The sequence below is a fragment of the Aulonocara sp. 'chitande type north' Nkhata Bay genome, linkage group LG4 (assembly GCF_057382095.1).
Source record: "Aulonocara sp. 'chitande type north' Nkhata Bay isolate Kocher_YH1m ecotype deep benthic linkage group LG4, A_spYH_male_GT1.1, whole genome shotgun sequence".
NCBI classification, from domain to species: domain Eukaryota; kingdom Metazoa; phylum Chordata; class Actinopteri; order Cichliformes; family Cichlidae; genus Aulonocara; species Aulonocara sp. 'chitande type north' Nkhata Bay.
This window is the reverse complement of record NC_141347.1, coordinates 5966652-5990146: the sequence shown is the minus strand read 5'-3', so window position 1 is coordinate 5990146 and position 23495 is coordinate 5966652. Positions and strand designations below refer to the sequence as shown.

Here is a 23495-nt window from a genome sequence, read left to right as displayed (position 1 = left end):
AGGAATACAATTTGAAACGTCATTACACAACTAGACATGCTGAGCTGGATGCAAAATACCAGGGAGACGAGAGAGCGAACCGGGTTGCCAGTCTTAAAACAGATCTACTGAGGCAGCAAGATTTCTCCAAGAAAGCAACCAAAGAGAATAATGCAGCAGTCGGAGCCACGTGGTTAGTGAGATGATTGCTAAAGCAGGGAAGCCATTCACAGAAGGTGCATTTGTCTAAAAGTGCATATTGCAGGCTGCAAATATAGTCTGTCCGGGAAAGAAAGGTCAGTTTAGCAACATCAGCCTTTCTGCCAACACCGCAGCAGATCGCATTTCTGACCTGTCAAGTGACATTTATGACCAACTGTGTGAGAAAGCCAAATGTTTCAGTGTATACTCAGTCGCTCTTGATGAGACCACAGACATCACCGACACTGCCCAGCTCCCAATGTATGTCCGTGGTGTTGATGACAGTTTTGAAGTGATGGAGGAGCTGCTCACAGTAATTCCAATGCATGGCCAGACCACCGCTCAGCAGATATTTACAAGCTGTGTGATGCCATTGAGAATGTTGGTTTGCCATGGAAGAGGTTTGTTGGAATAACAACAGATGGAGCGCCATCAATGACAGGGAGGAAACATGGACTGGTGGCACAAAACAAACTGGAAGAGGAAGGCGTGGAGGAGGCCATTGCTCTGCACTGCATCATCCATCAGCAGGTCCTTTGCAGCAAATGCCTGAAGTTTGACAATGTGATGTCTATTGTTGTGAAATGCATCAACCAAATCAGATCCAGGGGCTTAAAGCACCGAAGGTTCTGTGCTTTTCTAGAGGAAATGGAGTCAGAATATGGGGATGTGCTCGACTTCACTGAGGTACGTTGGCTCAGCAGGGGAAATGTATTAAAGAGACTTTTTGAGTTGAGAGCAGAAGTGAAGCCTTCATGGAGAAGGATGGAGTTAGTGTTCCTGTGCTAACTGATCCCAAATGGCTCATGGACTCAGCTTTTCTTGTTGATATGACACATGAGCTTAATGTACTGAACAAGACGTTACAAGGCCAGGGGCAACTTGTCAGTGCTGCCTATGACAACGTGAGAGCATTCTCCACAAAACTGGCGCTCTGGAAAGCTCAGCTCTCTCAGACAAACCTTTGCCATTTCCCAGCATGCAAGGCACTCGTGGATGCAGGCACACCATTCAGTGCTGACGAGTATGTTGATGTCATTTTGAGGCTACAGGAGGAATTTGATCACAGATTTGCTGACTTCAAGACACACAGAGCCACCTTTCACATTTTTGCGGACCCCTTCTCCTTTGATGTGCAAGATGCCCCTTCTGTGCTTCAAATGGAGCTCATTGAGCTGCAGTGCAACTCTGAACTCAAAGCAAAGTTCAGGGAGGTGAGTGGAAAAGCAGACAAGCTTGGACAATTTTTGAGAGGATTGAGCCCTAGTTTCCCTCGGCTTTCCCGAATGTTCAAGTGGACCATGTGCCTTTTTGGTAGCACATACTTGTGCCAAAAGCTCTTCTCCACTTTGAACTTCAATAAGTCCAAGTACAGGTCCAGACTTACGGATGATCATCTTCAAGACATACTGAGGGCCGCAACTGCTTCCTCCCTCAGGCCAAATCTGGCTCGGCTATGCGAGAGGAAACGCTGCCAGGTCTCTAGCAGCAAGGAGTAGGCAAGAGAAGCCATGTTCAGAAGAACAGTTCATTTTCTACAGTGTTCCATTCATGTTCAGAAGAAGGTTATAGAACTGTTAATACAGACATTTCAATCTAAACACAGCAGATATAGAAGACTGAAAGAAAAACACACAAGTTCACTGACTAAAAATATCTTATTATTGTTTTATTTATGTTTTACAGATTGATTTATTTTCTTATTAATTCTTAATTTGTTTATTCATTTTTCATATTTTGTGTTAAAAAATAAAAATAAAGAGATTTGAGAAGATTGGAATTTTTTAACCATGCCTTTCTTGTGGAAAACCTAATGTGGCCCAGCCTCACCCAGACTCTGCCTGCAGCGGCCCCCAGCTAAATTGAGTTTGAGACCCCTGTCCTACACCATAAATCAGTAAGAGAGGGTACGACCTCTCTCATGGCCCCAAGTGGTGTGTGCATGCCAGAGCACTCTGGAAGGCACACAGAGTCTTTACAGACTACTAAGGATCAAACCTCTATCATCATGCAATCGATTATACAACTCTAAGCATATATGAGTAAATATTTCTAAGCATAAATGACAATCAACAATATAAACCTTACAGCTGGTTTTAATAACAGAATTCATTTGTTTCTCAAACGAGAAAGAGCTAAAGAGAAACACTCCTAAATCTTTAGTTCTGAACTTTTCCAGTGGGCCAAGGTCAACATTATCTGCTAATGCTAAATAGGCTGCCATTATTAACTAATGCTAATTTGACATGAATTAGCATTATGCACTAATGCTAACACTTACTTTTTTTAAAAATGTGAGTAGCTAATGCTAACACTATTTCCCTTAACTTTATAACAATGTGAACGGCTAATGCTAACACTCTTTTTCCTAGCATTATAACATCTGAGCTGCTAATGCTAAGTAGGCTGCCATTAGCACCTACGTCTAATTTAAGGCAAATACGCATTAGAACCTAATGCTCATATCGTTTTCCTTTGCTTTATAGCAATGTGAGCAGCTACTGCTAAATAGCATTAGCTAATAACAGCAGTCTAATTTAATGCAAGTTAGCCTCATTTGCATTACAACGATGTGAGGAGTTAACGCCAAGTATGCTGCCATTAGTGGCTAATTCTAATTAGGGGTGAATAAATATTACCAGCTAATGCTAATATCGTATTCTCTTCCCTTTTAACAATGTGAGCAGCTAGTGCTAAGTAGGCTGATGCTAGCAGCTAATGGTAAAGCTAATTTAATGTGAATTAGCATCACATTAGTGAGGAGTTAATGCTAAGTAGACTGCCATTAGCAGGTAATGCTAATTTTAGGTGAATAGGAATTGGCAGATAATGCTAATACCATATTTTCTTGCTTTATAACAATGTGACCAGCTAATGCTATGTAGGTTGCCGTTATTAGCTAATACTAATTTGAGGTGAATTAGCATTATCCCCTTATGCTAACAATGTTTTTTCTTACTTTTTAACAATACAAGTAGCTAATGTGAACACTTTTTTTTTTTTATTGAATTCAAATTTTTCCCTTGCGATGTGAAGAGTTAATGCTAAATAGGATGCCATTAGTGGCTAATTCTAATTTTAGATGAGAAAGCATTAGAAGCTAATGCTAATACCATATTTTCTTGCTTTATATCAATATTAGTAGGTAATGCTAAGTACGTAGCCATTATTAGCTAATTTAGGTGAATTAGCATTATCCACTAATGCTAACACTGTTTTTGCCAACTCTTTTCCCTTGCATTATAACAATATGAGCAGCTAATGCTAAGAAGGCTGCCATTATTAGGTAATGCTAATTATTATGTGTGTTAGCATTATCCGCTGCTGCTAGCAATGTTTTATCTTACCTTTTAACAATATCAGCAGCTAATGCTAACACTACTTTAATTTCAGTTAAACCTACTTAGCATTAATTAACTTCATTTAGCATTAAGAAGTTTTTGCTATAGGCTACCATTAGTGGCTAATGCTAATTTTAGGTAAATAGAAATTGGCAGCTAATGCTAATACCATATTTTCTTGCCTTATAACAATGTGACCAGCTAATGCTAAGCAGGTGCCATTATTAGCTAATACTAATTTGAGATGAATTAGCATTATCCGCTTATGCTAACAATGTTTTTTCTTACTTTTTAACAATACGCCATTAGTGGCTAATTCTAATTTTAGATGAAAAAGGATTAACAGCTAATGCTCATACTGTTTGCTTTGTAAGAATGACAGCAGCTAATGATACGAAGTCTACCGTTATTAACTAATGCTAATTTGATGAGAATTAGCATTATCCGATAATGGTAACTCTTTTCCCCTGCATTATAACAATGTCAGGAGTTAATGCTAAGTAGACTGCCATTAGGGGCTAACTCTAATTAGGGGTGAATAATTATTAGCAGCTAATACTAATACCGTTTTCTCTTTTTCCTTATAACAACTTGAGCAGCTAATGCTAATTGGATGCGAATTAGCATTATATTAGTGAGCAGTTAATGCTAAGTAGGCTGCCATTATTAACTAATACTACGTTGACGTGAATTAGCATTATGCGCTACTGCTAATACCGTTTTCTCTTTCCTTATAACAATATGAGCAGTTAATGCTAATTTGATGTAAATTAGCATTATATTAGTGAGGAGTTAATGCTAAGTAGGCTGCCATTAGCAGCTAAAGGTAATTTGAGGTGAATAAGCACTAGTAGCTAATGCCAATACCCTTTTCTCTTGTGTTATAATGATGTGAAACGTTAATATTGTTCTCAAACAACAGAATGAGAATGAAATATTGATTCTAACAGGGCCCGTAAACAGCATTAGCTTAGCAGCATTAGCTTATCAGAGTCTCCATCATGGTCACACAAATCCTTAGCGGAGCAAAGTGGCCTACTTAGCAATAGCTGCTGTAGAAAGCAAAGGGAAAACAGTATTAGCATTAGCTGCTAAATGTGCACTTGAGAACAAATCTATTGTGAATTCAGCCGTGAATGTAGTGTTTCCAGTAAGCTTCCATTTCCAAATGTTAGCTGCTCCTGTCTGCCTCTTTGTCACACACACAGACTGAAATGATTCACAGCCTTGTTTCATCCTTCTGTCAGTGTCACTGACTGTCACTGTGACTGTGGACATACAGCATGGGAAACACACACATGGCTGATACTTGTATCTAAAGTTACAAAATGTTGTCTCTGTCCAAATATTACCTAACTGTAAGTCTACTTTTAATGAAACTCTCAACATGACTTATCAGTTATCATTAATGTTCCTGCAAACAGACTCCTTGAAGACCCCCTACATAAATATCCATGTACTATCCAGCTAGACTAGTGTGTCTGTCCCTGAAAATATTCCTGCATGTGTGATTGTTCATGTCTCATCTGCAGGAAACAAACAGGAAGTGAGTGAAAGACACAGGAAATGATTCCAGCTCTTCCTCCTATATCAGACATTCTCTCCATACCTGAGAGTGTCCAGTCTCCAGCCTGGATCCTTCAGTCCAGCCGACAGAAGCTTCATTCCTGAGAGACCTGGATGATTGTAGCTCAGGTCCAGCTCTCTCAGATGGGAGGGGTTGGAGGTCAGAGCTGAGGCCAGAGAAGTACAGCCTTCCTCTGTGATCAGACAGCCTGACAGACTGCAGACACACAAAACAACAATCCATCTGTTATCCATCTCTATAGCAGCATAACTAAGTGATGGTTCAGGGTCACCTGATCCAGCTCTAACTATAAGTTTTATCAAAAAGGAAAGTTTGAAGCTGATCGTCAAAGTAGAGAGGGTGTCTGTCTCCTGAACTCAAACTGGGAGCTGCTTCCACACCCAGTCCAACATAGCCAGGCTTTCTTTGCTGCTTTGACAAAACCTCAAATCCCAGTCAGAGATGGTGAGCATCATCACAGTGATGATCATTTCTCTGTTAACCCAGGCTTTCTGCTTCAGGATCTGTGCACGCTCACAGAAAAAGGAGACCTTAAAACATCATTTCACTAAATGGATGGACTGAGCTCGGCCTACAGATGAACTGGATAAATAAAGATTTGACCTCAGTGTGCTCAGTGTTCCTGTCTATTCCTAACATATTCCTAACATGATAGCTGCACTTTAGAGCTCTAAAACTGGAACTGACACATATTTAAACTCCACATGTTACTCAGTACATTCAGTTCTGACACTCGCCCACAGTCCAACAAAGGAAACATGGAGATCACATCAGTTTGTCACCAAAGTCTAATTATTCCAGAGGGCAGTGTTGATACAACTAAAGTTATTTTTAAGCAAAGTTGAGTTTTTTATTGTCGCAGTACTTCATGTCTGAAGTATCACTTAAATGCATTACACGCTGTTGATGGCAGCAAACAAACCACCCAAACAAACAGAGGTGGGAGGCTTGGGCAGACTACGTAGATTCAGCTAGTGGGAGGAGTCAAGATAAACCAAAGAAAGACAAGCTAACAGACGCCACAGTGAAGTGAGTAGCTACAAACTTCAGGCCAATTAGTGTTGTTGAAGAAGTCGGTCTGAGGAACGTTCTTAGGATCAACAAATGACGGCATGTATGAGCCTCCCTCAAGATACACCATCACAAGAAGAACACATGAGCTGTAGAAAAAGGAGAGACTACGAAAGCCACGGCGTTACAACGTGCACCAGCTGTTGGTCTCTCTGGAGACTACTGGGCGTGGCTGGGTAACCATGGTTACTTGGGAGTTATAGTACATGATATTAATGAAGACTGGGAGCTGCGTTCTATAGCAAACAATTTGTTATGAGGTAATCAGCTGATCTTAGTTTAACCGGAAGCCCTTCACAATAATTGCAATGCCTTTATTTTGTCCAACTACCATCAGTTCGTCTGTACTGATGGTAACTTAAAGTCACACTAATGCAGTTTAGTTTGTATAGTTTATGTAGTGGAAGTATACTACAGTACCCTGATCACTGATAGGACAGATTTATGTAGATATACACCTTTGTGTTTAACATTACTGCATTATAGTACTGTGATCTTTGTCCTTATATATGGCTATATTAGCTATACTGATGTACGTACATATAACTGGATATGTAACTTATCTATTCATCTTATTTGTCATGTATTTGTATTGTGTACTTCCTTTTTGTAAGAAACCACACACATGATCACAGCCGCAAGAATCAATCAGTGAAAGAATAAAGTGTCTCAAACCAAACCTTAAGCTCTTTATTCCACATGCTGGGATCATTTGGCCTTCAGTGGTGTTCTGGCTGACACACCGGAGTGACCAGAGTGCTAAAGAGTGAATCGGACACACCAGTGTCATCTCTGATATCTCCACTACATTTAATCGTCCTTCAGCTTGTGGCTGCCGTTAGCTGGTCTGCTAGTTAGCTGATTTGCTATTTAGCCGGTGTGCTAGTTAGCTGGTGTGCTAGTTAGCCGGTTCGCTAGTCAGCTGGTGTGCTGACCAGCGAACCAGTAGGTTACAAGATGAGCTTGTCTGTCTGATGAGCCAGCTCTCTCTGTCTTGGTCATTTTGTCCTTGGGCAAAACCTAACCTACCACTACAACTGTAGCTTACCTCCACCAGTGTGTGAATGTGAGAGTGAATGAATACAGGGAGTGCAGAATTATTAGGCAAATGAGTATTTTGTCCACATCATCCTCTTCATGCATGTTGTCTTACTCCAAGCTGTATAGGCTCGAAAGCCTACTACCAATTAAGCATATTAGGTGATGTGCATCTCTGTAATGAGAAGGGGTGTGGTCTAATGACATCAACACCCTATATCAGGTGTGCATAATTATTAGGTAACGTCCTTTCCTTTGGCAAAATGGGTCAAAAGAAGGACTTGACGGGCTCAGAAAAGTCAAAAATAGTGAGATATCTTGCAGAGGGATGCAGCAGTCTCAAAATTGCAAAGCTTCTGAAGCGTGATCATCGAACAATCAAGCGTTTCATTCAAAATAGTCAACAGGGTCGCAAGAAGCGTGTGGAAAAACCAAGGCACAAAATAACTGCCCATGAACTGAGAAAAGTCAAGCGTGCAGCTGCCAAGATGCCACTTGCCACCAGTTTGGCCATATTTCAGAGCTGCAACATCACTGGAGTGCCCAAAAGCACAAGGTGTGCAATACTCAGAGACATGGCCAAGGTAAGAAAGGCTGAAAGACGACCACCACTGAACAAGACACACAAGCTGAAACGTCAAGACTGGGCCAAGAAATATCTCAAGACTGGTTTTTCTAAGGTTTTATGGACTGATGAAATGAGAGTGAGTCTTGATGGGCCAGATGGATGGGCCCGTGGCTGGATTGGTAAAGGGCAGAGAGCTCCAGTCCCACTCAGACGCCAGCAAGGTGGAGGTGGAGTACTGGTTTGGGCTGGTATCATCAAAGATGAGCTTGTGGGGCCTTTTCGGGTTGAGGATGGAGTCAAGCTCAACTCCCAGTCCTACTGCCAGTTTCTGGAAGACACCTTCTTCAAGCAGTGGTACAGGAAGAAGTCTGCATCCTTCAAGAAAAACATGATTTTCATGCAGGACAATGCTCCATCACACGTGTCCAAGTACTCCACAGCGTGGCTGGCAAGAAAGGGTATAAAAGAAGAAAAACTAATGACATGGCCTCCTTGTTCACCTGATCTGAACCCCATTGAGAACCTGTGGTCCATCATCAAATGTGAGATTTACAAGGAGGGAAAACAGTACACCTCTCTGAACAGTGTCTGGGAGGCTGTGGTTGCTGCTGCACGCAATGTTGATGGTGAACAGATCAAAACACTGACAGAATCCATGGATGGCAGGCTTTTGAGTGTCCTTGCAAAGAAAGGTGGCTATATTGGTCGCTGATTTGTTTTTGTTTTGTTTTTGAATGTCAGAAATGTATATTTGTGAATGTGGAGATGTTATATTGGTGTCACTGGTAAAAATAAATAATTGAAATGGGTATATATTTGTTTTTGTTAAGTTGCCTAATAATTCTGCACAGTAATAGTCACCTGCACACACAGATATCCCCCTAAAATAGCTAAAACTAAAAACAAACTAAAAACTACTTCCAAAAACATTCAGCTTTGATATTAGTGAGTTTTTTGGGTTCATTGAGAACATGGTTGTTGTTCAATAATAAAATTATTCCTCAAAAATACAACTTGCCTAATAATTCTGCACTCCCTGTAGTGGGATTGTAAAGGGTCTTTGAGGGTCTCGAAAAGCGCTATATAAATGCAATCCATTATTATTATTAAGAGCATCTTTAGGCCTGACTGTGCTCATCCTTCCTCCAACCTCTCCTTACCAAAGATAACAACTACATCAGTATTAGCTCAATAACAATTTCTGCAATTCAATTGTGGACATTCATTTTTAAACCTTGTGTAAAACGATAAAACCTCAAAGTCTGAGCATTATTCTTTGTGCAAACAGCTCTTGCAGGTTCCCCCGGACTTAGGTTATTTTTATTATTTAATTACTTTCCTTTAAGCAGCTGTTCAGGCTACTAAACTCATCCCAGAAATAACAAGTGACACCATTAATAGTAGAGGTGGGAATCACCATACAACTCGCGATACGATATTATCACAATACTTAACGCACGATACGATATTATTGCGATTTTTTAAAATATTTTGCGATATTTAAATTCTGCACATAAAGGTAAACTTTATCAATATTCATTTTATCTAATATCAAAGTCTCGCACTCAGTCTTTCTCTCATTTCAGTCAGTTTTATTGTTGACAAACTGAACGGTTTGTATTACAGTCTAGTCCAACTTAACTGAATGCAACCATCTGGTACAATTATAGCTATTCTGAACTATGCAATTTATGAAAACTATGCAGCCCCTTCAGCAACTGAAGAATTTGAAAGTAAATTTAAAAAAATATATAATTTTACATTAAATAAAAAAGTTTCAAACTTAATTAAAATTAAACATGTCTTAAATTAAAATAAGTAAACTGTCATGTTTATTGCTGCCAAAAAAAAAGTTAAACACATTTGGACAGTGAAGGAATGTCAGGATTGTTGCTCAGAAAAAGGATCAACATGCTCTGAAGTCAACATGCTCTGACTCCAGAGCATGTTGACTTCAGAGAAAAAATTGTTTGTAACAAAATATCGATTTCTGCTGTCCCTGTATCGATACATTATTAGCAAACAAAATATCACGATACTACACAGTATCGATTTTTTCCCCCACCCCTAATTAATAGTGGAGCTAACTTTAACAGGTGAAACTGATTTGACCTATAAGGCTACTGCAGTTACTTCTTATCAGGTTTAGTAGGGAAGACATCTGGATGAGGTAGTTAGTAGTATGTAGTTAGTACCGGGCGACTCCCCTCCCCCACATCGGCACCAGAACCCTGTATTATCTACAGGGTAAGACTGCCTGTTTTATCAAACTATGGCCATTACTACTGTGATCATTTGCAGCCCAGTGTGCCGCTCTCTCTGCTGGGATGAACCACTGGAGCTCACCCAGTCATCCCTTTCTTTCTCTCAAGAAGAAGTGAAATAAATGTATTTATTATGTTACGAGTCTAATATTCTTTAAATCAAACTGTAATGAATAAATCAAGCAAGAAGATTTGGTGGCTCCACGTGTTGTAGAAGAAAAGATAAACATCTCATTTTGAGAAATCAGCCTTTAAAATTAAGTACTGTGAATAAAAAACAAACAGCGAGCCAATCAGCAGTCGCCAATATCCTCCTAATTTCATTCACAAAGAAATCAAATATATATATTATGGGCCCAAAGGAGCCTAAATCTTTAAATTAGGCAGTACATGAAGTATTTTTTTAAATAAACAAAGACATGACTATAACAACTTTTAGTAATTCAGAGTCCAATTATCCACTCAAATGTGAATAAAAGTTCACTTGACAGCTGTAAAAGTTACCTGTTTATACAATAATATAAATCACATTTCAAATGATCATCTGTGGAAAAGTTTGAATCCTGACCTGAGAGTTTCCACTGCACACTGTGAACTCTTTAGTCCAGCGGACAGAAGCTTCACTCCTGAATCCTGCAGGTCAGAGTTACTCAGGTCCAGCTCTCTCAGACTGGAGGACTGGGAGCTGAGGACTGAGGACAGAGCTTCACAGCTTCTCTCTGACAGGTTACAGCCACTCAGTCTGAAAAATAAAAGACAATCTATAAAACAAGTACTCATGTAGAGTTTGTTAATACATTTCACAACATTAAATCTTGACTTTCTATTTTTAAAGAAAACATAAAGATACTAAGATACAACATCATATGTATGAACTTTAATTAATAATTCTAAAAACTAAATGTTTTCTGATCTGACCTCAGAGTATTCAGTTTACAGTTTAAACGTTGTAGTCCAGCAGACAGAAGCTTCACTCCTGAATCCTGTAGCTTTCTGATACTCAGGTCCAGCTCTGTCAGACTAGAGGACTGCGAGCTGAGAACTGAGGACAGAGCTTCACAGTTTTCCTCTGAGAGTTCACAGATGTTAAGTCTGAAGATAAAAACATGAATAAAGATTGTTGTTAAAGTGTAATCAGGGTGCAATAGCTTATTGTCTTGTGCTGAGCAGGTTAGTAAAACTTCCGTTTAACTTTGAAATAAAATAAAAATGCTATGAAACAAGGATAACTGGATAAAGACATAAACAAAAACAAACATCAAACACATAAACAAACAGAACTAAACATAATACAAATTGATCTGACCTCAGAACATTCAGTTTGGCATGTGGACTCTCCACTGCAGCAGACAGAAGCTTTACTGCTGAAGCCTTCAGGCTGTTGGTACTCAGGTCCAGCTCTCTCAGACTACAGGACTGGGAGCTGACCACTGACAACAAATTTTCACAGCCTTCCTCTGAGACGTTACAGCTGCTCAGTCTGAGAGAGAAAGGGAAAAAACCACAACAAAAAAAACAAAGAATATATGTGATCAAATTAAATTTGTTTATATGTTGAACCCTTTTTTAAAAAAATTTATTTAAACCTATGAGACTATGAGTGCTACCAGTCCAGTGCACATGATTGGTACCTTGATGGTACCTTGCTCAGGGGTACCACAAGGTAACTATTCGGTGGATTCGACCCCTGACCTTATGATCATGGGGCGACCACTCTGCCTACTGAGCTAATAATTCTGTGTACACTGTCATACAATATTAACTAAAACAATTATTTTAGAAAATTTTAGTAATTCAATAATCATGCTCATTACCTGTGTATTGTGAATAACACTGGATTTTAAATACTAGCTGTATAAAACTCTTCCTGTTAAAGGTGTGTATAAAGGAGATGAGCTGAAATGCAGACTTCATGGAGAATGTTTGCTGTCAGCATATATCAAAGACAAAGCAGAGATCCATCCAGTCTCTTCCACTAAGCCCACAGAGGGACAGACAACCACTCTCACTCACACCTGCATGAAGTTTAGATCACCAGGTAACCTAACTGCATGTCTGTGGACAGTGGGAGGAAACTGTAGAGGACCCAGAGAGAACCCACTGTAATTCTGTGATAACACTGGTTATGGAAGCCTTACAGTTACATATGGTTACTGACAAGAAACACGACCTTAGAGGAAATTTCAGTAATGAAGACCGAGTTTCTCCCTCCATACAGGATGAAAACATGACAGCACAGCAGAGATTTATATTTAAAAAGGGAGGGTGTGCACTGAAAGTGAGATACAAACTTGAACTTAAATTATGAACATCAGAAAAAGATGTAGGTGAAGTCTGGCAGGTGAAGTTTGTGCTTTAGAATAAAACAACCAAACTCCTGGAGTTGGAGACAAATGAACAAGCTGAGGATAATAAACCTGTCAGAGGGGCTGAAGCATCAGAGCTCATGTTCTTATAGGCTGGGTCTGGATTGTCCTTTGATAAGAGTTACAGAACAAAGTGTGTTTTAGAAATGCTGGAGTGAAACATTAAAACTACCATATATTTACTGAGTGACTGATGATCATTTAATTTACTATTTTAAAAAAATGTTACAGTGCTCTTTGAACTCAGCATTTCTGATTTATTTCCCATGATTTTAACAATGAAGCGATGACAACATGTTTACTCACAGAGCTTTGTTGGAGGCTTTGACCACTGGCAGCAGCCTCAGAAGAGCCTCCTCTGAAGCAGAGTATTTCTTCAGGTCAAACACATCCAGATCTTCTTCTGATGACAGTAAGATGAAGACCAGAGCTGACCACTGAGCAGGAGACAGTTTACCTGTGGAGAGACGTCCTGATCTCAGGGACTGTTGGATCTCCTCCACTAGAGAACGATCATCCAGTTCATTCAGACAGTGGATCAGATTGATGCTTTTCTCTGCAGACAGATTCTTACTGAGCTTCTTCTTGATGTACTGGACTGTTTCCTGATTGGTCAGTGAGCTACTTCCTGTCTGTGTCATCAGGGCTCGTAGGAGAGTCTGATTGGTCTGCAGGGAAAGACCCAGGAGGAAGCGGAGGAACAAGTCCAGGTGTCCATTTGGACTCTGTAGGGCCTTGTTCACAGCACTCTGGTGGAGAGATTGAAGTTTTGGTTTGTTAAATAGTTTAGACCATGTAGAGGTTGTTTGTTGTTGTTCCAGCAGATTGAGTCCAGAGTTGATGAAGGTCAGATGGACATGAAGAGCAGCCAGAAACTCCTGAACACTCAGATGGATGAAGCAGAACACCTTGTCCTGGTACAGTCCTCTCTCCTCTTTAAAGATCTGTGTGAACACTCCTGAGTACACTGAGGCTGCTCTGATATCGATGCCACACTCTGTCAGGTCTGATTCATAGAAGATCAGGTTTCCTTTCTGCAGCTGATCAAAAGCCAGTTTTCCCAGAGACTCCATCATCTTCCTGCTCTCTGGACTCCAGTGTGGATCTGTCTCAGCTCCTCCATCATACTTGACCTTCTTCACTTTGGCCTGAACCACCAGGAAGTGGATGTACATCTCAGTCAGGGTCTTGGGCAGCTGTCCTCCCTCTCTGGTTTCCAGCACATCCTCCAGAACTGTAGCAGTGATCCAGCAGAAGACTGGGATGTGACACATGATGTGGAGGCTTCGAGCTTTCTTGATGTGGGAGATGATCCTGCTGGCCTGCTCCTCATCTCTGAATCTCTTCCTGAAGTACTCCTCCTTCTGTGGGTTAGTGAACCCTCTGACCTCTGTCACCATGCCAACACAGTCAGGAGGGATCTGATTGGCTGCTGCAGGTCGTGTGGTTATCCAGAGGCGAGCAGAGGGAAGCAGTTTCCCCCTGATGAGGTTTATCAGCAGCACATCCACTGAGGTGGACTTTCTAGGGTCAGTTAGGATTGTAGTTTTGTGGAAGTCCAGAGGAAGTCGACACTCATCCAGACCATCAAAGATGAACACAACCTGGAAGTCTTCAAAGCTGCAGATTCCTGCTTCTTTGGTTTCAGTAAAGAAGTGATGAACAAGTCCCACCAAGCTGAACTTTTCCTCTTTCAGCACATTCAGCTCTCTGAAAGTGAATGGAAATATGAACTGGATGTCCTGGTTGGCTTTGTCTTCAGCCCAGTCCAGGCTGTATTTCTGTGTTAAGACTGTTTTCCCAATGCCAGCCACTCCCTTTGTCAGCACTGTTCTGATTGGTTCATCTCTTCCAGGTGAGGCTTTAAAGATGTCTTCTTGTCTGATGGTTGTTTCTGGTCTGTCTGGTTTCCTGGATGCTGTTTCAATCTGTCTGACCTCATGTTCATCATTGACCTCTGCAGTCCCTCCCTCTGTGATGTAGAGCTCTGTGTAGATCTGATTCAGGAGGGTTGGGTTTCCTGCTTTAGCGATGCCCTCAAACACACGCTGGAACTTCTTCTTCAGGGTGGATTTAAGGTTACGATGACAAACTGCAGCTTGAAGTTCTGAATGAGAAGAAAAATAAACACTCAATTCCAAAAAGAACTAATCTTTAAAACATGTTGCTCCATCTTCCATCTCTGGAAAATGTCTCATTTATCCAGCAGCTTAAATCTTTAGATAAATCCTCTTACTGCTCTGCAGACGGTCAGCCAGCTCCTCCTGCTTCATTCTCCTCAGGAAGTCCACTGTGATCTTCACAAACGCCTCTCTGCTGCTGCTCCTCTGACTCTCTAAGCATTCTGGGTAATCTGGACTCAGAACCTTCTGGATCTTCTTCAGCTCGTTCTTCACAAAAGTGATGATGTTGTCCTCCAGCAGCTGGAACAGAATATTTATGAATGAGCCAATCAGACTGAAATCATGGAGCCAAACATCAGATCCATGTTGGACACACTGACGATCCACTGGTCTACAAAGAGCAGCATGGAGATGACTGTGAACAGAACAGATGTAACAGTAGTTGTTGTACATGTACAGACCATAAATATGGAGTCCAGCTGTGTTTGATGCTGCTGGGCAGACTGACCACTGGGACCCTCTGAGCTCTGCTGCTCCACTCTGTGGAGGAACCATGAAGGATTAGATCAACACAGGATAAAGATCCAGGAGTTTCTGCTCAAATAACTTCATCTGAATCAAGTCTGTCAAGTTTTAAACTCTCAGATTGTGAACATATCAGTAATTTTCAGTCTGTTTTCATGGACGTCCTTTCAGTGGTGATGTCAGGGATGATTTTGAAGAAGCTCATCAAACTGAACCATCAGCAGATCACTGCTCCAAAACCAGAACATGATCCGAGTCTCCCTCCACCACCAGAACACCAGCTTTACTAACGTGGTAGATCAGTGTAGTACAGATCAATAACTGATGAGTCATTTGATCAAAATCACTGAGTGCTTCACGTCTGACCCTCTGATGCTTCTGTAGACATTTTGCATATTTAATGAATGTCTGACAGTTTTACATTCATTCTATGAACACAGTGGAAATGTTGTGTTATAGTCTCCATGTTGTTTCCAGCATCATAAATTCTTAAGTTCAGAAAATTAGATTCTTTCTTCACAGCTGAAAAACAACAACATTTATTCTCTATTGAAATCTGCATCGTCCACTCCAAAGGTCACAATCTGAAGGTAACATCTGGTTTTGTTCCCTGTGGTTAACTCTGAGCATCAGTATGGTGGGATTTATCCACTACATCCACACCACTGTGGTTCAGTGTTGTCCTGATGGAGTAACAGCAGCCAGTATGATCCAGGCTTTAGCTGCTGGGTCTCTGTGTGACCTCTCAGACTGTTTAACAGATCAGACACAAAGAGAATCAGAGCAGCTCTGTTCTTTAAAGACAAACATGAACCCACTCAGGTCACACTTTCCCCACAGATATGAGCATCACTGTCCTCAAACAGCAAATGACCAAGTCGAACATTTGGATCTTTTCTCTTTCATTGTTTTCTTTTTAATGAATCTTTGTAACAATCTGAGGATGTTTCAGGTCATATTTATCCAGGAAACACAAACATGTAAAGGAGTCATCACAGCTCTCTGACCTCGTTGCTCCAGGTTCACCACTGAAGTCTGGATTATAATCTTTGGACCGGTCACTCCTCACAGACGGACAGCTGGACCCTGCAGACTCTGCTCTGTCCTCCTCTTCCTCCATCATCGTCTTCAGTCAGTCTGAGAGGTAAACCACAAACACTCAGTGAGTTCACATTAACAGGAGGAACTGACCTCTGACCTGTCATGTGACCATGAAACCAGGTCAATATGTCTGTAGGTTCAGTCATCCAGGTCATGTGATCTAAGGAGCTTGGAGAGAAAAGAGATGTCTTTAAGTTTCTGGAAGACGTTTCATCTGAGAAGCTTCTTCAGCTCTAAAACCAAACGGTGGAGAGTCCCAGATATTTAAACCTGAGAGGGAAAGAAAGCATGTCGCTGACCCACCACTGATGTTATTTCAAGGAGGAAACTGAGAGCCTTTGCACCAGGAGCACAAACATCAGCTCCAGCAATGATCCACTGATGTGTTTTTATTCCATGTATGAATGTTGTTATTGACAGAGATGACGTTTGTGTGTCAGTGATGCAGTGACTGTTGTTGTTACCTGTACAGGCTGGTTAGACTCTATGAAACAGATCATACAGATCTCTGCATGTTAGAAGAGACTATTAAAGGTCATGAATGAGACAAAGGCAGGGAGGCGTCCTTTACAGCTAAACAGCAGAGTGAGAGAACAGCCAGCACCTCTACATTTATCACATTATACAGCACATGTATGATACTGACAGGGATGAGAAGAATTTAGTGATTCTGATCCCATCATTGATATTACTTATTGATTCTCAGTAGCTCTGCTCTGACAGTCACCACCATCACTGAGCAGCATATCAAAGACATTTGTGCACATTAACTGCATGTTGTGGCTCAAATGTTTGTGCATGTTGGAGGCATTTCCTCTTTGTTGTGATCAGTGTTGCTCATTACTCAAAACAGTCATTATTACACATATTACACAGAACACTTTGATTAAAAGTAATGGAGTACGTTACTTCATTACTCCTCATAACATTACTTTGATGTTAAAATGAACAAATGAGCATGTAACAACATAAAGCTGAGGTACAGCCCCACACACCAACACAGATCCTGATGAGGTCACGTGATGTTTCTCTGAGTGTTTATGAACACAAATCAAAGATGAAACAGCACAAAGACACTTCAAAGTGATTCTACTGTAGAAACATGAACAGGTAGAAACCTGCAGCCTGACTGCTCATCACTTTGTTACCTGTTCAAGTTCAGCAGCAGCAGCTCACTTTATCACGGTGCTGGTCTGGGGTCAGTGTTTACTCAGCTTTAACCTCACTCTGGGTTCTTGGCTAGCCTAGCTTTAGCTTAGTGTTAGCATGCTGTGTGCTAGCTTAGCGTCAGAGCTCTGCAGGTGTCTCGTGTGTAAATATTAATCACAGTGACAGTAAAGGCGGTAAAGGGCTGTGACGTCATCACGTACGCTGCGTCCTCTGTGGGCTCTGACTGAACTCAAAGTACAAACTACAAGTACACAAACACGAACGTAGCTCAGAGTGGCGGACACACTCGGCCTCGTTGGTCCAGCTGTGAGTCCGTTACCGTGAACTATGGAGCGGCAGATTTGTGCTGAACTAAGCTGCACACAGCTGATGTTAGCCAGGAAACATTACACACTGACTTTAATGGAGAGACCGGAAATACAAACACACACAGTTTGTTGTGTGAAGAAATCAAACACGAGCTGAACAAACAGTAAAGTTCCTAAAGACAAACTGTTAAAGGAGGAAACAAAGCAAACTTACAGTTTCTTCACACACCAACAACAAGCTCCACTCCACACCTGGACACTAAACACGGACACACAGGTGAGCTGCTTCCTGGAAGGAGGCGGGGCTCCACCTGAAACTCAGCACAGGTGGGAGGGGCTCAGCTCTGTGTGTGCTGATGTGTTAACTTTAAAAATATGCCGTCTGACTGCTCAGACTGAGTCAGAGTAAAGTTCACATGCTGACGTGTGGAGACATGAAACCTTGTTGTAGCTGCAGGTGTGAACACACTGATCCCAGATCAGCTCTGCTGTATTTGTAACATGAACATTTCTGCTGCAAAGCTTCAAATGTTCAGCATGTTTCTCTGTTTCCAGTCTATAGATCCAGTCACACTTTCTACCTTCACCTGTGCAGTAAAGACTGAGAGCAGAGCTGAAAGCAAGCGTCCAATCAGTGAGCAGCATCAACACCTGAGCTTCATTCAGACTCTGTTATTGAAGATGTTGTTGGTACAAAGTTCATCTGCTGCTCACATGAATCCATGAAAGATTTATTTCACTGAATGTTTCTTCAAAGCTCATTTCAACCTGTTGAAGTCATGAATGAAAGTGCAGACTGAGAGTGGATCACATGATGTTTGAGGTGTGTCATGTGACATGTTCAGTATTGTCACACATGTCTAGATTGTCCCTGATATCATAACTGCTCAAACACTGATGATTATATTTGAAGAATTATTCCTGATGGCAGCAAAGTTTGAATGGAGCTCTCTGTCTGTGCTGATTTGTCGCCCTCTGGAGGTCAAAGCACAAACTGCATGATGTCACTGTAACCACCACAGAGACAGGAAGTGTTTTTATGACTGAAACACTGAAATGATGCTAACAGCTGTCGTTAGGCTCACTGACAGCAGTGCTGATGTGTTCATGTCAAACACTGGCTCAGGTCAGACTCCTTCATCCTTCTCCAGCGTGAGGCCGCCCTCAGACCCACAGGAGCTCTGACCTTTGGCCTCCTGACCCTAACCATTTTAGTCTTGTTGCATCTGCAAATCCATCCAAACTGTAGCCGAGCAAAAGAAGCTGGAAGTTGTTCTATGAATGATGTTGTTGAAGGAGCTTGGAAAGAAAAGCGTCTGGACTTCTTTAAGTTGCTTGAAGAGGGACATGGACGTCTTAACGCCCACTTACATCCTGGGACATTTGATCACAGGAAATCACATGATGGGGTGGGGCTAGATCTCACAATGGGTTCACCCAAAACCTTGGCTGATTGAGACCCACACCCGTTCTCACACCGTGGCTCGTGTGATTAGGTAGAGGATCAACAGGGGCTCCGTGTCCCTGAATTTAAACTGAATCTAAACACACCGTGCACAATGCCAAGTTAGATAATGTTAAAAGAACAAGATAAGAATAAATAAAAAGATAAAATAAGGATAAGAAATAACTTAAAAAATAAAATAAAAAGATAAATAACTGCAAATAAGTACAAATAAGTAACTGAAGACACGTGTGGTCTGCAGATGTCGATGTACATGGATGTACATGGAGTTTAATGTGCAAAATGAACTTAGTGTGCAAAGTGACCTGATGTGCAAACTGCAGTTTGAGGTCGGTCAGCTGTTCAGGAGTCTGATAGCAGTGGGGAAGATGGAGTTGTTGAGTCTGGATGTTCTACATTTCACACTTCTGAACCTTCGTCTCGAGGGCAGAGGTGTGTCTCTCCTCTGGACTCTGTGATGGTAGCTGCTCTGCAGAGAGGGCAGCGGGGTCCTGATGATCTTCTCCACAGTTGTTATCACTCTCTGCAGGCGTTTGCGGTTTGCAGTAGTGCTGCCGTACCATGCAGTGATGCAGCTGTCAGGCTGCTCTCCACAGTGCAGCTGTAGAACCTGCTGAGGATCTTGGCCAACATACCAAATTTCCTCAGCCTCCTCAGGAAATACAGCAGCTGCTGAGCCTTCTTGAGCAGCTGTGTGAGTTTGAGTCCCTCACTGACTCAAACTCCTTCAGTGACACTTGCAGCCTTGCAGATTAGTTTGCTGATCCTGATGCATCTCTGGAGCTGATGCTGTCCCCCAGCAGACAACAACAACATAGATGCTCTCACTAGTCCACTTTACCCTCTAATCACATCTCTGACATCTGCAGGTTGCTCCATAGAGACTCTTGTGCAATGCCAGGTGTTTGTGTTTGTCTGTAGGTACACATTAGATATGACCATAGACGCACACACACAAGTGAACACAGCAGCACAGATGGTTTCCACCTGCTTCCCTCTTTCTTCACACAACTGTGAGGATGATGAAGAGGTTTCAGGACGAGGTGGTCAGCAAGCACAGGATAAAGCAGGGCCATGAAACTCTCTGGTGCAGCAGATGTTTAATCAGACTCAGCTTTAGGCTTCTTTTCCCACCTGGCAGCAAAGTAACAGCTTCACTAATGTGAACAGTCACAATGTTAAACGTTTCTATATCTTCATATATTTTTATCTGTTGATGCTGCAGAATAAAGTCTGTTAACAGAGTGCAGGATGTGTAGAGCAGGTCCAGCTCTCCCTTTACTGTGTCCACTTTCATCAGCCCCTGTGAAGTGACACAGAGTGCATGTGTGTCTGTCAGCTGTTGTTTGTTGTGAAGGATGGAACAAATGAACACACACTTTTAGAGAAATCTGAAAAAGCAACACGTGCTTGGGCTCCTTCTGTGCTCGTCTTCATTAATGCTGATCTTTCTTTCCTGTTTGTTCTTTGGCACAAGCTTCAGTCTTTTCTCCCAGGGCTCCTTCACACTTAGAAACACACCTACATTCATTTATACACAAACATCATGAAACAAAGGCTTTGTAAAAGAGGACACGAGATCCTCTCTGAACAGCACATTCATATCAAACACAGGACTGAACAGGATATACTGAGTCTGTGCTGTTTTCATTGTTACTTGCTGAGTATTTTTCCAGTGTTTGAAATGTGACTCAAGTCTGATTCTTCTACTGTGTGTGAACTCTAAGCAGCTGCATTAAACAGCTGCTTTTCAAACCAGGCTCAATCCTATGACTCTGTGAATGTAAACTTTTGTCACCTGCATGAATAACAATCCTTGATCTAGTCAGGACTGCAGTGCTCCTGTGATCCCAGCTTATAGATGGAGGCTAGCATGAGAGGCTCAGCAGCTAAAGCAGCACACCTGGGTCTCCCAGCCTATTAAAAGCAGCCCTTTGCTTCACCTGCTTCACTAAACATTATTATTATTATTTAAGCAGAGTGGTGTGATTGATGTAGGCATTGCTGTGTGACAGGAGGACTTTTCTTGAAACAGCTCGTGTGACGTGAGCTGACGTAAAAACAGTGATGTTAGCTTGATTCTCTTGGCTAAAACTATTTTAAAAAGAGGGTCAATCATGCAAATCTGCCAATAGAAGCCAAAGTTACAGCCCCTCAGAGTTTAAAGAGAAAAGGCCCGTTTCCAACACTCGGTTGTGCAAAGGGAAACAGGCCCACAGTGCCTGAGTGTGTGGGTAATTCTTCAAATAATATTCAAAAGCAAACATTTTTAAGCATGTAAATAAAATTCAATCATTTCTGCTCTTCAATACCTAAGAAATGAAAACTGGCAGATGGTCCCAAAATGTGAAACGCCTGGCTATCTGTGCATTTAGTGCTGCAAGTTTTCACTGTTTACCTTCAGAAGCATAAATCTCTGCACAGATAATGTTCATATGTGGATTCCTGGTTTTCTGCAGTTAATTGTGACCCAAAGCGTATTTTTAAAGTGGTTCCAGGCAATAAAGTCTAAAAATAAATACATCTACTTCCTTTTTCTGTGTTCCAGCCTCAGTGACTCTGACACAGTGCTGTAATATTTACACCTCTGATGAAAGCAGAGTTTGTAGTTGCAGAAATACTCGACTCATTTTGGGCATTTACGAGCAGGAACCTCAGAAAGCCCCTCGCTGCTTCACTGGTTAAGAAGCAAAGCAAACATTAGTTCACAGTGATGTTAATTAAGGCCCAAAGTTTAGGAACGAACGTCAGCACTTCACTAATGAATGTAATGCTGATTCATGTGCTTGTTTTGTAATGTGCATGTTGTGCGTTGCTATTTCCCATATTCTTTGGCACTGATAGATGAAGAGTCTCAGGCAGGACCGAGGCTGCCAGCTGCTGACAGTGAGCAGGGAGAGAGCAGCAGAAGCTGGGCAAGAGCAGGGCACCTTCAGCCCCCTTCATCAGTCAGAAATCATTTGGGTGTCTGTGTGAAATGTCTGATTTTTAAAATCTTTTTGTAGACATATTTATTAAATGTTTAACAATTATATAGAAGAAAGACAATGTAAAGAACAAAACATGACAAAACCAAAATGAGTTGAAGTTATGAACTGTTTCTGAGAGACAAATAACACCAGGATCCTTTTTGTGTAGCTGACAGCTGGTAACTGTGCAGGGGCGGGTCTAGCAAAGTGTTGCCAGGGGGGCAGGTAGGGCATTAACAGGGAGAGGGGGGCACAAAGAAATACTTTTCTTTCTTATTCTCATTTAAAATGTCGAGCTTTTAATAAATAATTATCTGAATCTTACAACAAACGTTTTCATCTGATGTAAAATGTATAGAAATCCATTATTGTACATAGTCATTTTTTAGGGTCCCATCATAATTTCTTCAGAAGTAAGTACTGCATATGATGCCAGTGTTTCCCACATTTTCTAGATTCTGCACCAGTACTGTGTGTAAAATGCATCAAAAAGTCAGTTTGATTCTTTCTCAGCTGTCTTTCTGTCTCCTTTCACTTTTTAAAGGTTGCCATGTTAGAAAACATATTTTGCCCTGCCGTGCTGTTTATTGATGTGGCAAATGAAAGGTTTATGAAAACATATCTAAATCTGTCATCAGTAATCAGCAATGATCATGTCTCACCTCTAGTCTCTGTCTTAATGTCAGGTTTCCACCGTGTGTTGTAGATGTTCAGGAGGTTAACTCGACCAACAGTCTACTTCCTGTTTAGAATACCAGGACAGGGAGGATGGTGCAGGTTTAAGTTTATTAGACTGATGCATGTATACCAACAAGACAGCGTCCATCACTGTGACAACAGCGTTTGTTTTCATTCAAAGGCTTCATGGTTTTTCCTTTAATACCTGGGGGGCCGGTCTCCAGTCAAAATGCCCGGGACCATTTTTTGTCCCAGTCCAGCCCTGGTGTCAGATCTGCATGCAGTGTCAATGAGACGATCAACAACAGATCAGACAAAACACTCAGGCGGACACTCCTCTGTAGAAGGAAACATGGAAAGTGTGAGGTAATCAGTGCACAACATCACTTTGTATTTCAGGCTGTTTTTATATAGAACTTCAGCACCAATGTAAAAGTTCTGGTTTGAGGAAGATGAAGAACATTTTCAGGAAGGATGCCGTCTGCAAGCAGAGCTGCTTGAACCTCAGCGCTGAGGTCCAGACTACTTCCTGTGAAGCCACGTGATGTAAATCTGCTGCTGTAACTTCACAGTTTACTGAAGCTAAATGCAACGTTACCATATAATCTGTTTTCAACAAAGGTTTCACTCCGTCCGGTGTTGATGGAATGATTCAGGCCGTACTCGTCAGGCTTCCCGTCGACCACACGCATTTCAGTCACAAACCCCGTGACTGACAACAAGGGAAACAGCAGAAGAAA

General features: G+C 41.5%; 1 protein-coding gene across 1 annotated transcript in view; it reads right to left on the bottom strand.

Moving 5' to 3' along the window:
- Positions 1-14839, bottom strand: part of LOC147331848 (protein NLRC3-like) — a 21719-nt gene extending 6880 nt beyond the window's left edge. The window contains exons 1-4 of the mRNA XM_086288135.1: positions 14653-14839; positions 12723-14523; positions 10619-10792; positions 5131-5304 (exon numbers count right to left, since the gene is read on the bottom strand). Of these exons, the coding sequence (XP_086144261.1) occupies positions 5131-5304; positions 10619-10792; positions 12723-14523; positions 14653-14689 (2186 nt within the window). The 5' untranslated portion in view covers positions 14690-14839. The remainder of the gene's footprint in view (positions 1-5130; positions 5305-10618; positions 10793-12722; positions 14524-14652) is intronic.
- Positions 14840-23495: the final 8656 nt, after the last annotated feature.